Below are 12,407 nucleotides of genomic sequence, written 5' to 3'. Positions count from 1 at the left end.
ATTTTCTCGACACAATCATGGAGGGCTCCATAGCTTGGAGATCATTAGCTCCAACTCTGTTCGCTAATGACTGTGGCATCCAACCATATCACTAATACAACTTAGCACTAAATATATACATAACACCTTATCATCTAATGCGTCTAGGTCTCCCTTTCCTTCCCTACTCATGTCACTCCCCACCCACCCTAATGTAACTCGCCACCACTGTGGCCTCATAGTTCCTATTGGAGATGTTGGTGGCTTTTGGGCCAGAGTGTCTGGTGCCCCTGAGACATAGGATGGCCGACCTGAGCAGGGAGAACGAGAGGCGACACCTCATCCAGGCGACAACGTGGCTCCTTGGCTGATGCTTCTTTTCTGATATCAGTTCCGTGAGTCGTGCGTAGAAGCATCGGGCCCTGGGACCCATCCCGCCAGAAGTGGTGAAGACAAGGGAGGTGAAGCTGCCCTGATCCACATGCTGGATTCTTTCACCGTATGCCTTTGTCTTCTCCTGCTCGTTCCTTTGGTGGGCGACTTCCAGGGGCAGCTCACGGTAACAGGCAGCCATCGGATTGAATATGCGGATGTCCATGAATGCCCTCTGTCCGCGCACCCAGAATCCGCGGGCACTTACATCAACTCGTGCCTCATGTGAAGTATTGGCCGTCCTGCATCTAAGGAGTTCGACGTCCAGGGGAAGCAGTGCCGGCTCGATAGTGATGTCTTGGCATACTTCCCCGAGCATGCGGCTGTCAGATCCCTCACTTCATCGTGTCGGATACTACTACTACTACTACTACTACTACTACTACTACTACTAATACTAATACTATACTACTAATAGTTCTACAAATACTGCACTGCTACTACGATCAAAAGGTTCTTGCTTGACTACTCAATTAAAAGAGAAGTCAACTAAATTACACGATGAGAGAGAGAGAGAGAGAGAGAGAGAGAGAGAGAGAGAGAGAGAGAGAGAGAGAGAGAGAGAGAGAGAGAGAGAGAGAGAGAGAGAGAGAGAGAGAGAGAGAGAGAGAGAGAGTGAGAGAGAGAGAGAGAGAGAGAGAGAGAGAGAGAGAGAGAGAGAGAGAGAGAGAGAGAGAGAGAGAGAGAGAGAGAGAGAGAGAGCGAGAGAGAGAGAGAGAGAGAGAGAGAGAGAGAGAGAGAGAGAGAGAGAGAGAGAGAGAGAGAGAGAGAGAGAGAGAGAGAGAGAGAGTCCCATAACACCACTATTCACCTGTAAACTCAACGTCCGTGCTGGTGTTGAGGTGCTGCCGCGCGTAGGACAGGTCGTCTGAGGCCACCACGAAGACGGGGTTCCTCAGGGTGGCGCGGTAATGGTTCAAGGCCGACTGGTAGAACGCAGGGCTCGGCAGACTGCACTTGAAGAAGCTCTGGAAAATGTGAATTACGAAGATGTGTATGCCACTGATGGTTGCTGAGTCCAACGCAAGTGTTATGAGCAAAGTCGGTGAGATTTTGGAGGTGTAAGCAACTGGAGAGGTTCTGAAAAGGACGGGATGCGTGATGTGGCGTCCTGGCGCCCGAGTCTCGAGTATGAATCACTGTGGCCTGGCAGCCTGCCGTCTCCCAGCGTGTCTCATCTCGAGGATAATATATCATAGCCTACACACGGGAAATAGTTGTCAGCGCTGCACACGACTTTTTACTCATGCTCATCCCTATACTGTCGAAACCCCTTATGCGAGAGTTAACCAGCATCTGCATTTTTCTGTTTTTGAATTTTTGACACGGAAAAAGTGTGGGGCCTGGCGTAGGCGGAACTCGGGGCAGGTCTGAAGGCGGGAAGGCATGTCTTCTGCTGTCTGGGCGCGGATGAGGGGGACGCGGCCTGTAAATCCTCTTTCCCCAGGGAATTATCGTCTCCGACCAGGTGTTTTTTTTTCCGTCGACACTGGAAATTACCTACAGGCCAGAACATCGGCACGCCTAGTAACAATCAACACGGAGATGAACATAAGAACATAAGAACGCAGGAGTCTGCAAGAGGCCGGTAGGCCTGTACGAGGCAGCTCCTTGGACCCTAAGCTCCCGTGTATCTAACCCCACCTAATATCGCTGTCCATGAATTTATCTAGTCTATTTTTGAATGTGACAATTGTATTGGCACTCACCACATGACTGCTAAGCCTATTCCACTCATCCACCACCCTGTTAGTAAACCAATTTTTGCCTATGTCCCTGTTGAATCTGAATTTATCCAGTTTAAACCCGTTACTTCGTGTCCTACCCGGTTCTCTTACCAACAAAACCTTATGAATGTCTCCCTTATTAAAGCCCTTCATCCATTTATAAACCTCGATCATGTCTCCACGCACCCTTCGCCTTTCTAGAGAATGCAAGTTTAACTGTTTGAGTCTTTCCTCGTATGGCAAGTTTCTCAACCCCTGAATCATCTTAGTCATCCTCCTCTGCACCGATTCTAACATTTTGATATCCATTCTATAGTAGGGTGACCAGAACTGAACCGCATAGTCAAGATGAGGTCTAACTAATGCTAAATATAGTTTGAGGAAGACTTCGGGGCTTCTGTTGCTTACGCTCCTTGAAATAAATCCCAGTACCCTATTAGCTCGATTTCTAGCTTGAATGCATTGTGCCCTTGGACGGAGATCAGAGCTCACTAAGACCCCTAAATCCCTCTCGCACCCAGACCTACTTATGAGAGTGTCATTTAAGCAATAGTTATGTGAGGGTTGTTCCTACCTACACTCAGAATACTGCACTTCCCTACATTGAACTCCATCTGCCATTTATCCGCCCAGTCATATAATCTGTTGAGTTCACCTTGGAGAATACTAGCGTCCTGATCCGACTCAATTACTCTACCGATCTTGGTATCATCTGCAAATTTACTAACATCACTACTAATTCCTGTATCTAAGTCATTGATATAAATAATAAACAAAAGTGGACCTAATACCGAACCTTGTGGGACCCCACTCGTAACACATCCCCAGTCAGATCTTTTACCATTGATTTGCACTCTTTGCTTCCTATTGCTAAGCCACGCCTTGACCCAGTTCAAAACTTTACCCTCTACTCAGTGAGCCTGTAATTTAAGCAACAGTCGTTGGTGAGGAACTTTGTCAAACGCTTTACTAAAATCAAGATAGATTACATCATAATTTTCATCTCTGTCAACTGCCTCAAATACTTTATTGTAGAAGGACAAGAGATTGGTGAGGCATGACCTACCTTTTGTGAACCCATGCTGCGAGTCGTGAATTAAGCTATGTTTCTCTAAATGCTCCCGAATGTTCCTGGCTATTATGGACTCCAGCATCTTCCCTATAACCGATGTTAAGCTAATTGGGCGATAGTTTGAAGCAACTGACCTGTCCCCCTTTTTAAAAATCGGCGTCACATTACCTACTTTCCATAGGCTCGGCACATAGCCAGTATTTACCGACATCTTAAAGATGTCGGTTAGTGGGTCACTGATGCTTAAATAATATGAATGCGTAGGTACTGAAAGTATGTGTGCACTGATGCGGGAGAAGAGGCAGTGTTGGAAACAGCGACTAGCAAGACAAGGCAAAGTGTTATGAGTAAAAATACTAAAATATACACTTACCAAGTAGCCGGGCGTTGACCGTAACAGAAACACCGACACCACCAGCAGCAACAGCACAGCCTCAGAAGCACAGGCTGACACAGTAAGCCACAGCAAGCCCCAGGGCAGCAGCACAAGGGAAAGGACAGAAGCAGCAGCAGCAGCAGCAGGAGAAGGAAAGCACAGCCACAAAGACAGAGCTAATTGCTCTTGACCTGAGGCTGGTCAGAGGGCAATTATATATATATATATATATATATATATATATATATATATATATATATATATATATATATATATATATATATATATATATATATATATATATATATATATATATATATATATATATATATCATAAGGCAGAAAAAGCTTCACAAACATTCTGTGCAAGAATATGAATTTTTTAATTGACAACTGTATGATGCCCTGCTAGACTGACATACGTCAATAATGAATTTAGATAAGATAACCTCAGAGCTCTGGTCCGCAGTGAGTGGCTAAAGAAACGTATAAAACCTAAGACTACACGTCACGGAGGGTGTAGCATGAGCCTGGAGGCAAGAGCCCTACACTACTGACGGAGCCAGTGAAAACAGCGGTCACTACATTACTCCCCCCTAGAGAGTGACCGTTATTATCAGTCATATCAGAGTCACTCCGGGGTCACCAGGTGTACCGTGCGCCTCGAGGCTAGAGGCCCACGCTACTGTCAGACGCAGAGAGGAATTGAGTCTTTCAATCTGCTTATGTTATCAAGGCAGCTTGGCGACCCTTTGGCGCTGAGTTCTTGCAACATGGTTCCTGCCTTGCATCGAGTATCTGAAGGTGGAGTTCAGGGACTCATACCGCAGGGACTTGCCTGGTCTTCCGCCTTTTCCTCCGTCAGTGGTGTGGGCCTCTAGCCTCGAGACTAACGCTACAACTTGTGACCCCAGAGTGACTATGATTCGAGTGAGATTAGCAGTCACTGCACGGGGAATTCTTGAGGTTCTCAGGAAGACTACGGGTCAAAAGAGAGAACGGTTCTAAGAATGTCGTCCCATTCCCCCAAGTATTGGTTCGATCCCGGCACAGGGTATGAAGCACTATGTCTTTTTGTTACATACTTCATCTGCCTTAACTGGATCGAGTAAAGCCGCAGCTGGCCACACCGAGCCATTTCCGAGAGGAGGAAAGAATGGGGTGAATTATCCTTTTGTTAAGCCCTCGGGAGGCGGGGCGGGCAAAGGCGGCAGCGTACTGGTTCCACCCTGGGTATTAAGCAGTTTAGAGATAGACAGATATATAAATGACACGAAGAACCGACGGGGATTAGGGATACATGAGAAAAAAGGTATAGGTAAAAACAATTACAGAAGAAGAGGTAGGGGAGACGGCGGGTGAGTGGTCGGCGGGCGGGCGCTGCGATCAGGACGCAGGTTGGCGTGCCGCCCGCCGCTACAAACAAGCTGGCAATTCTCCAGCCATCGCCGAGTGGCCCAAAACTACACACATACTGTCCTAAAGACTACTTATATACCCGGACTCAAGATAAGCTCTGGGGGAACGTAGGAGCTAAGCAAGATGGCGCCACTGTAATCATTTACTTTCGCCACAACCGGCTCGGGCGACCAGCAGGCCACACCAAGGAAGGCTACTGGCGCCAGAGGCGACAAAAAAAAGGAAAAACACAGTAGGAACAGGAGGCATAGCTACAATTCGAGTCATCAAACTAACTAACGCTGGAGGCCTACAGGATGATCAACCTACACTTTCTTTTGGAGTAAAGCATCAGAGCAAGTGCTTGATGAATAAGGAAATGAAATTACAAGAAAATGAAAACATGAGCTGAAGTAAAAGAACAAAAGATCATGCCAGCCTAAAACCATCAAGCCAGGCTTCAGGTATACCTCCATATGATACGTGTAGTCCGTCCTCCGAATGTGGAAGCCGACGAAGGTGATGTCCCGACGGCCCCTCCTTTCCCGCACCCCCTCCAGGAACCTTGCGACCTTCTGCTTTAAGTCTTCTTTGAACCTGAAGGCGGCGCGGATGGTGTCGTGGTGCCCCGCCAGCAGATACATGCGGTTGGGGTATCCTGGTGAGGGAGAGCAAAGTCGTACAGAAGTTGTAGAACAAACAGCAACTTCAGAGCAAAAGTAATGTCATAGCCAGCCGTGAGCCGTAGAGTTTTTCTTGAGCGTCAAAGAAACGAACAGACTGAAGGTTGGCCTGGAAGAAATAAGAGATGAGCAGAAGCCGGTGTAGTAGAATAGTCGATGGTGGGGGTGTGATGGGTTCGGTGCAGCCGCCACTGAACCAGGCGTGTGCCTCACAGCGCGCTCTGCACAAGCACATGCGTACAACGCCGTCTCCAGATCTCCTAGTCTCTAAATATTCTACTCTCTGCACCGCACTGTATCATATTCTATTGTATGCTTGTTGCAATACTGTACTTTTATTTTTTACAGCAAAAGAAGCATTTCAAGTGCAAAAATTAAGAAGACAAAAAAGCCCGCTAATCACTGCTCCTATTAATGAAGTATAGAGGAGTTGCCAAGAGAGAGGTCACTTTCGGGAGGAGAGGTGTCTTGATACTCCTCTCTTGAAGGAGGTCAAGTCGTAGGCAGGATGAAATACAGACGAAGGAAGGTTGTTCCAGAGTTTACCAGTGGAAGCGATGAAAAAAATCATGTTGCTGCTTAACTCTTGCATGAGAGATTTGGACAGTATAGGGGTGACCAAGTGTAAAAAGTCGAGTGCAACAGGGCCGCGAAAGGGGGAGAGGCATGCAGTTAGCAAGTTCAGAAGAGCAGCCGACATGAAAAAATCTTATAAGAGAGAAAGATGCAACATAACGGAGGAATTTAAGAGGTAGGAAGAGGAGGGGAGATAATGAGAAGAAGGGTCATACTTCACTCTATCCAAGAGAGGTGTGTGAGAGGAGCCCCCCACACATGAGACGCATACTCCATACGAGGGCGGACAAGGCCCTTGTATATGGACAGCATTTATGAGGGGGAAAAGAACTGGCGGAGATGACACAAAACACCCAACCTCGAGGAAGTTAATTTAGTAAGAGAGGAGATATGAAGTTTCCCGTTAAGATTTTAAGTTAATTAAAGACCGAGAACGTTCAGTGTAGAAGGTGACAGATGAGTGTAGTCGAAGAATAGGGGATAGGTGTTTGCAAGATTGTGTCGAATTTTTGAGGCTTTGTAGGAAACGAAGTTCCTCCTACCCCAATCAGATATGATTGTAAGGTCTGAGGTTAAGCGTTCTGCAGACTCCAGTCTGGAGTCTTGTAATTCATGTTGGGAGGGTCTTCTGTTGAAAGAAGTTGAGTAATGCAGAGTAGAGTTATCGGCGTTGAGTGGATAAGACAGTTTGTTCTAGAAAGAAGATCATTGATGAATAAAAGAAAGAGAGTGGGAGACAAGACAGAGCCCTGTGCGACACCACTGTGACATGTTTAGGGGTAAACCAGTGGCCACAGCACACTACCACAGCAGAGATAGAGCGGCGGGAAAGGAAGCTGAGAGAGGGATAGATGGTTAGATAGTATAGTGAAAACAACATTTTTTTTAAACTAACCAGCAATTTTATTACTGAAAGTCTGCAATCATCTCTCTATCCATATATCTATTTTTCTCAAAAATACACACACACACACACACACACACACACACACACACACACACACACACACACACACACACACACACACCGTACCTTCGAGCGAGTACATCTTCGGCTTGCCAGTCTCTCGGTACTCCTTCTCGCCCCTCTGGTAGGCCGGCTCCAGGTGGCTGATCATGTCGTTCTTCTCCCAGCTGGGAATATCAACCAACACATGCGCCCCTTTCTTCCGCGCCTCATTTACTAGGTTTCCATCTGAAAGGAAGAGGACGATGAGGACTATGCTGTTATGTGCGTTTTTTTCTACATCTCAGCCTATAGCGCCTGTAGGCTTTCTTCAGGGGCCTAGTTGGTGGTCGGCCCAAGCCCGTCATAGCGCAGACAATTTTTTATAGTGGCGCCAGCAATGCTTGGCTCATGCTGCGCCCCGTAACTCATTCTTGATTCACTGGACGGTTTCCTCTAGAGTCCGGGATGATGGGTGGTCTTCAGGACAGCATGTGGGTAGTCTTAGGCCACTCGGCGGTGACTGAAAAGTCTCAGGTGGTAGCGTGGAGATTCGAATTGACGTTGTCCATGGCGTGATGAATGCTGGGCCAGCACGCTAACCACTCAGCCACCGCCAGCCCTTTTGTGCAGTGGCTGAGTGATTAGCGTGCGGACGCCAGGACGCGGGTTCGAGTCCGGCCCACCGCCAAAAGCTCGGATTTTTCAGTCACCTCCGAGAGGTCTAACACTGCCCTTGAAAACCACTAACCAACCCGGACTTTAGATTCTTTCTCCAAGAAGATAAAAAAAGGGGCTCCGGGGGACAGTATGAGCCAAGCAGGAAAACACCCTTTTAAACACTTGCCTGCGTCATAGCGGGCTGGGGCCGACCAAGGGAGTACGTCATATCTCCTCCAACACATTTCATACACGTCACATCTACACTTTTAGCAGTGTCTCTGCAGTGGTAGACGATCACTGTTCTTCCACGATGATGGGACTGGTTGATAGGGGAAGGGTTGGTGAAGGGACTGGTGGATAGGGAAAGGGTTGGTGATGGGACTGGTGGATAGGGGAAGGGTTAGTGATGGGACTGGTGGATAGGGGAAGGGCTGGTGATGGGACTGATGGATAGGGGAAGGGTTGGTGATGGGACTGGTGAAGAGGGGAAGGGTTGGTAATGGGACTGGTGGATAGGGGAAGGGATGGTAATGGGACTGGAGGAGAGGGGAAGGATTGGTAAAGGGACTGGTGGATAGGGGAAGGGTTGGTAATGAGACTGGTGGATAGGGGACGGATTGGTAATGGGACTGGTGGATAGGGGACGGGTTGGTAATGGGACTGGTGGATAGGGGAAGGATTGGTAATGGGACTGGTGGAGAGGGGACGGGTTGGTAATGGAACTGATGGAGAGGGGAAGGGTTGGTAATGGGACTGGTGGATAGGGGACGGGTTGGTAGTGGGACTGGTGGAGAGGGGAAGGGTTGGTAATGGGACTGGTGGATAGGGGAAGGGTTGGTAATGGGACTGGTGGATAGGAGGAGGATTGGTAATGGGACAGGTGGAGAGGGGAAGGGTTGGTAATGGGACTTGTGGATAGGGGAAGGATTGGTAATGGGACTGGTGGAGAGGGGAAGGGTTGGTAAAGGAGCTGGTGGAGAGGAGAATGGATTTTAACGGGACTGGTGGATAGGGGAAGGGTAGGTAATGGGACTGGTGGATAGGGGAAGGATTGGTAATGGGACTGGTGGATAGGGGAAGGGTTGGTAATGGGACTGGTGGAGAGGGGATGGGTTGGTAATGGGACTGGTGGAAAGGGTAAGGATTGGTAATGGGATGGGTGGATAGGGGAAGGGTTGGTAAAGGGACTGGTGATTAGGGGAAGGATTGGTAATGTGACTGGTGGATAGGGGAATGGTTGGTAATGGAACTGGTGGATAGGGGAAGGATTTATAATGGGACTGGTGGAGAGGGGAAGGGTTGGTAATGGGACTGGTCGATAGGGGAAGGGTTGGTAATGTGACTGGTGGATAGGGTAAGGGTTGGTAATGGGACTGGTCGATAGGGGAAGGATTGGTAATGGGACTGGTCGATAGGGGAAGGATTGGTAATGGGACTGGTGGAGAGGGGAAATGTTGGTAATAAGAACATAAGAACATAAGAACGTAAGGAGTCTGCAAGAGGCCGGTTGGCCTATACAAGGCAGCTCCTGTACACTCAACCCCACCTTACCTCACCATCCAGGTGGATAGGGGAAGGGTTGGTAATGGGACTGGTGGATAAGGGAAGGGTTGGTAATGGGACTGGTGGATAGGGGAGGGGTTGGTGATGGGACTGGTGGTTAGGAGAAGGGTTGGTGATGGGACTGGTGGATAGGGGAAGGGCTGGTGATGGGACTGGTGGATAGGGGAAGGGTTGGCGATGGGACTGGTGGATAGGGGAAGGGTTGGTGATGGGACTGGTGGATAGGGGAAGGGCTGGTGATGGGACTGGTGGATAGGGGAAGGGTTGGTGATGGGACTGGTGGATAGGGGAAGGTTTGGTGATGGGACTGGTGGATAGGGGAAGGGTTGGTGATGGGACTGGTGGATAGGGGAAGGGTTGGTGATGGGACTGGTGGATAGGGGAAGGGTGGTGATGGGACTGGTGGATAGGGGAAGGGTTGGTGATGGGACTGGTGGATAGGGGAAGGGTTGGTGATGGGACTGGTGGATAGGGGAAGGGTTGGTAATGGGACTGGTGGATAGGGGAAGGGTTGGTAATGGGACTGGTGGATAGGGGAAGGGTTGGTGATGGGACTGGTGGATAGGGGAAGGGTTGGTAATGGGAATGGTGGATAGGGGACGGGTTGGTAATGGGACTGGTGGATAGGGGAAGGTTTGGTGATGGGACCGGTGGATAGGGGAAGGGCTGGTGATGGGACTGGTGTATAGAGGAAGGATTGGTAATGGGACTGGTGGAGAGGGGAAGGGCTGGTGATGGGACTGGTGGATAGGGGTACTTTCTTCTATGCTTTTTGCCAAGAGAGCACAGGCAGCTGCTACCTCTATGAGATCCATAACCCCACGTACTGACCTTATTAGTGGCCGCCACCGAGTAGCTCCCAGTAAACACCACAAAAAAAGTGTCTCAAAGAACCAAGCCATACGCAAAAAAACGTAATAACATATATATATATATATATATATATATATATATATATATATATATATATATATATATATATATATATATATATATATATATATATCATACCTCCAACGGGCAGAGTGAGGCGGGTAGTGTCCAGGAGGGTCACCAGCTGGTTCATGGAGTCTCGCGTGACGGCCGTGGTGGCGGTGGCGTTGTGGGCGGCGTGGAAGGTGAGGGCAACAGCGTATGAGTTAAGTCGATTCCCGAGACGACCCGGATTGTTGAACAACATCAGTGGAAACTTTACCTCTGGAGGCCATTCATTCAGGATGACCTGCGTCCACGGAGGATAGAGTCCTATATTATAGTGCGAAAAAAAGTAAAAGAAAGAGAGAGGACGTTAAAGCTACAGTATAGAGCTGATGGTGGCAGGGTATCGTGCAGGCGGTCTGATGGCGGGTGGCGTGTCTATTATAACCTGCAACCATTTTTAACACTGGGGTTCGGACCACGTGCCCCTGTGTGCGGTACTGGATGCGAGTGGGGTGAGTCAGATGACACCAGCGATGCTACTGGAACGTTCTGGTAGGCTGGGTGAGCAGTATGATCCCCCAGAGTGTCAAAGGCTGGGATAAAGTTGCCGGTATGATCGTGTTGATTTAAATAAATTTATGAGTATAATGGAAAATACCCCAACCCCTGATATGCGTACAGTGATTCCTGAAGAAGGGTCACACTACCACCAGGGTCATAAAACTACTCCTATAAATACCCACAACTCCTACGAAAGCCTTACAAATATGTGTTCTTGGGCGGTGAAATGTCTTATAATACGACCCTTTGACTCGTTCTCTTTTCCTTTTCTGATGTTGTAGTTATGAGTGCCTATTGCCTTCATCTTTTGCGCATGATTTATTTCTCTGGTGTAGAAAACAAACCAGTGACTTCTCAGCCTCACCTGACTCTTTAAAAAGTCGTCCTTCTTGACGGTGGTGGCCTTGCTTCCATTCTTGACTGTATTCTGGAGTGGTGGTGTGGTCGCTGGGCTCCGGGAGGTGACCTGCAGAGCCTTAGCCCCTGCTACACTTTCGCCCACACCAGCCCGTAGCCGTAATAGGGTGAAGGATTCCACCACTGTCAGGAAAAATGAGATAAAACGTATAAGATAAATGGTGATGGAGACAGTTCAAGGGCGTGAAAAAAACACTTTGCGGAACCCATACTGGGGATCAGAGAGAAAGGTTAGAAGTGGAAAGGTGCTTTTGAATCTTCCGGTTAAGGATTGATCAAAAGCTTTAGATAGACAGGAAAGTAAAGCTATAGGGCGGTAGTTTGAGGGATTGGAACGGTCACCCTTCTTAGGCACAGGCTGTACGAAGGCGTACTTCCAGCAGGAAGGAAAGGTAGATGTTGATAGGCAGAGACAAAAGAGTTTGACCAAGCAGGGTGTAAGCACGGAGACACAGTTTTTAAGGACAATAGGAGGTGTGTGTGTGTGTGTGTGTGTGTGTGTGTGTGTGTGTTTGTGTGTGTGTGTGTGCGTGTGTGTGTGTTTAATTACTAGTAATAATAATAATAATAATAATAATAATAATAATAATAATAATAATAATAATAATAATAATAATAATAATAATAATAATAATAATAATAATAATAATAATAAATGGTTTATTCATTTGTAGGCAGCCATAAGACTGAAAATACACAAAAATACCATACAATGAGTAATGTGGTGAGTAATGGGGGAAGTGGGGAAGGGTGATGTGTGTGTGTGTGTGTGTGTGTGTGTGTGTGGGGGGGGGTCGGTGTGGGAGTGGAGGGGTCATGTGATCATGGAGGTGTTAATGACCCTCACAAGTGTCGGTATCGCACTAAGTCGATACCTGTCCGTGCGAGTTTTGACCGGGACGAGAATATTGTGGTGTCTTGTGGGTCTGGTGGGGGGAGGGAGGGCGGGTGGAAGTAAATCTCTATGACGGGGGTTGTGGAGGAGGGACTTGCCGAATTTGGTCAGGTTTGTCTGGTATCGGTCCTGTAGGGTGGGCATATTCAGCTGGGTGAGTGCATGCTCGTAGTTAGTGTAAGAATTGCCCAGAATCTG

General features: G+C 48.1%; 1 protein-coding gene and 1 long non-coding RNA gene across 10 annotated transcripts in view; one reads left to right on the top strand and one right to left on the bottom strand.

Moving 5' to 3' along the window:
• The window catches only part of LOC126988037 (galactoside alpha-(1,2)-fucosyltransferase 2-like), a 147,167-nt gene that overhangs the window by 2,046 nt on the left and 132,714 nt on the right, over nucleotides 1-12,407 (bottom strand). For 5 of the 9 annotated variants that reach the window (XM_050845817.1, XM_050845818.1, XM_050845819.1 and 2 more), the window contains 5 exons: nucleotides 11,262-11,437; nucleotides 10,427-10,637; nucleotides 7,277-7,438; nucleotides 5,455-5,642; nucleotides 1,223-1,379 (listed from right to left, as the gene is read on the bottom strand). The exons of 3 other annotated variants lie outside the window; for them this stretch is intronic. In XM_050845817.1, the coding sequence (XP_050701774.1) occupies nucleotides 1,223-1,379; nucleotides 5,455-5,642; nucleotides 7,277-7,438; nucleotides 10,427-10,637; nucleotides 11,262-11,437 (894 nt within the window). The remainder of the gene's footprint in view (nucleotides 1-1,222; nucleotides 1,380-5,454; nucleotides 5,643-7,276; nucleotides 7,439-10,426; nucleotides 10,638-11,261; nucleotides 11,438-12,407) is intronic. One more of the 9 variants, XM_050845793.1, reaches the window with a different exon arrangement.
• The window catches only part of LOC126988041 (uncharacterized), a 122,158-nt gene that overhangs the window by 250 nt on the left and 109,501 nt on the right, over nucleotides 1-12,407 (top strand). The gene's annotated exons all lie outside the window — the stretch shown is intronic.

This window comes from Eriocheir sinensis, chromosome 67 (assembly GCF_024679095.1).
Source record: "Eriocheir sinensis breed Jianghai 21 chromosome 67, ASM2467909v1, whole genome shotgun sequence".
In the NCBI taxonomy this organism is placed as follows: Eukaryota; Metazoa; Arthropoda; class Malacostraca; order Decapoda; family Varunidae; genus Eriocheir; species Eriocheir sinensis.
This window is presented reverse-complemented; position numbering and strand designations above follow the sequence as displayed.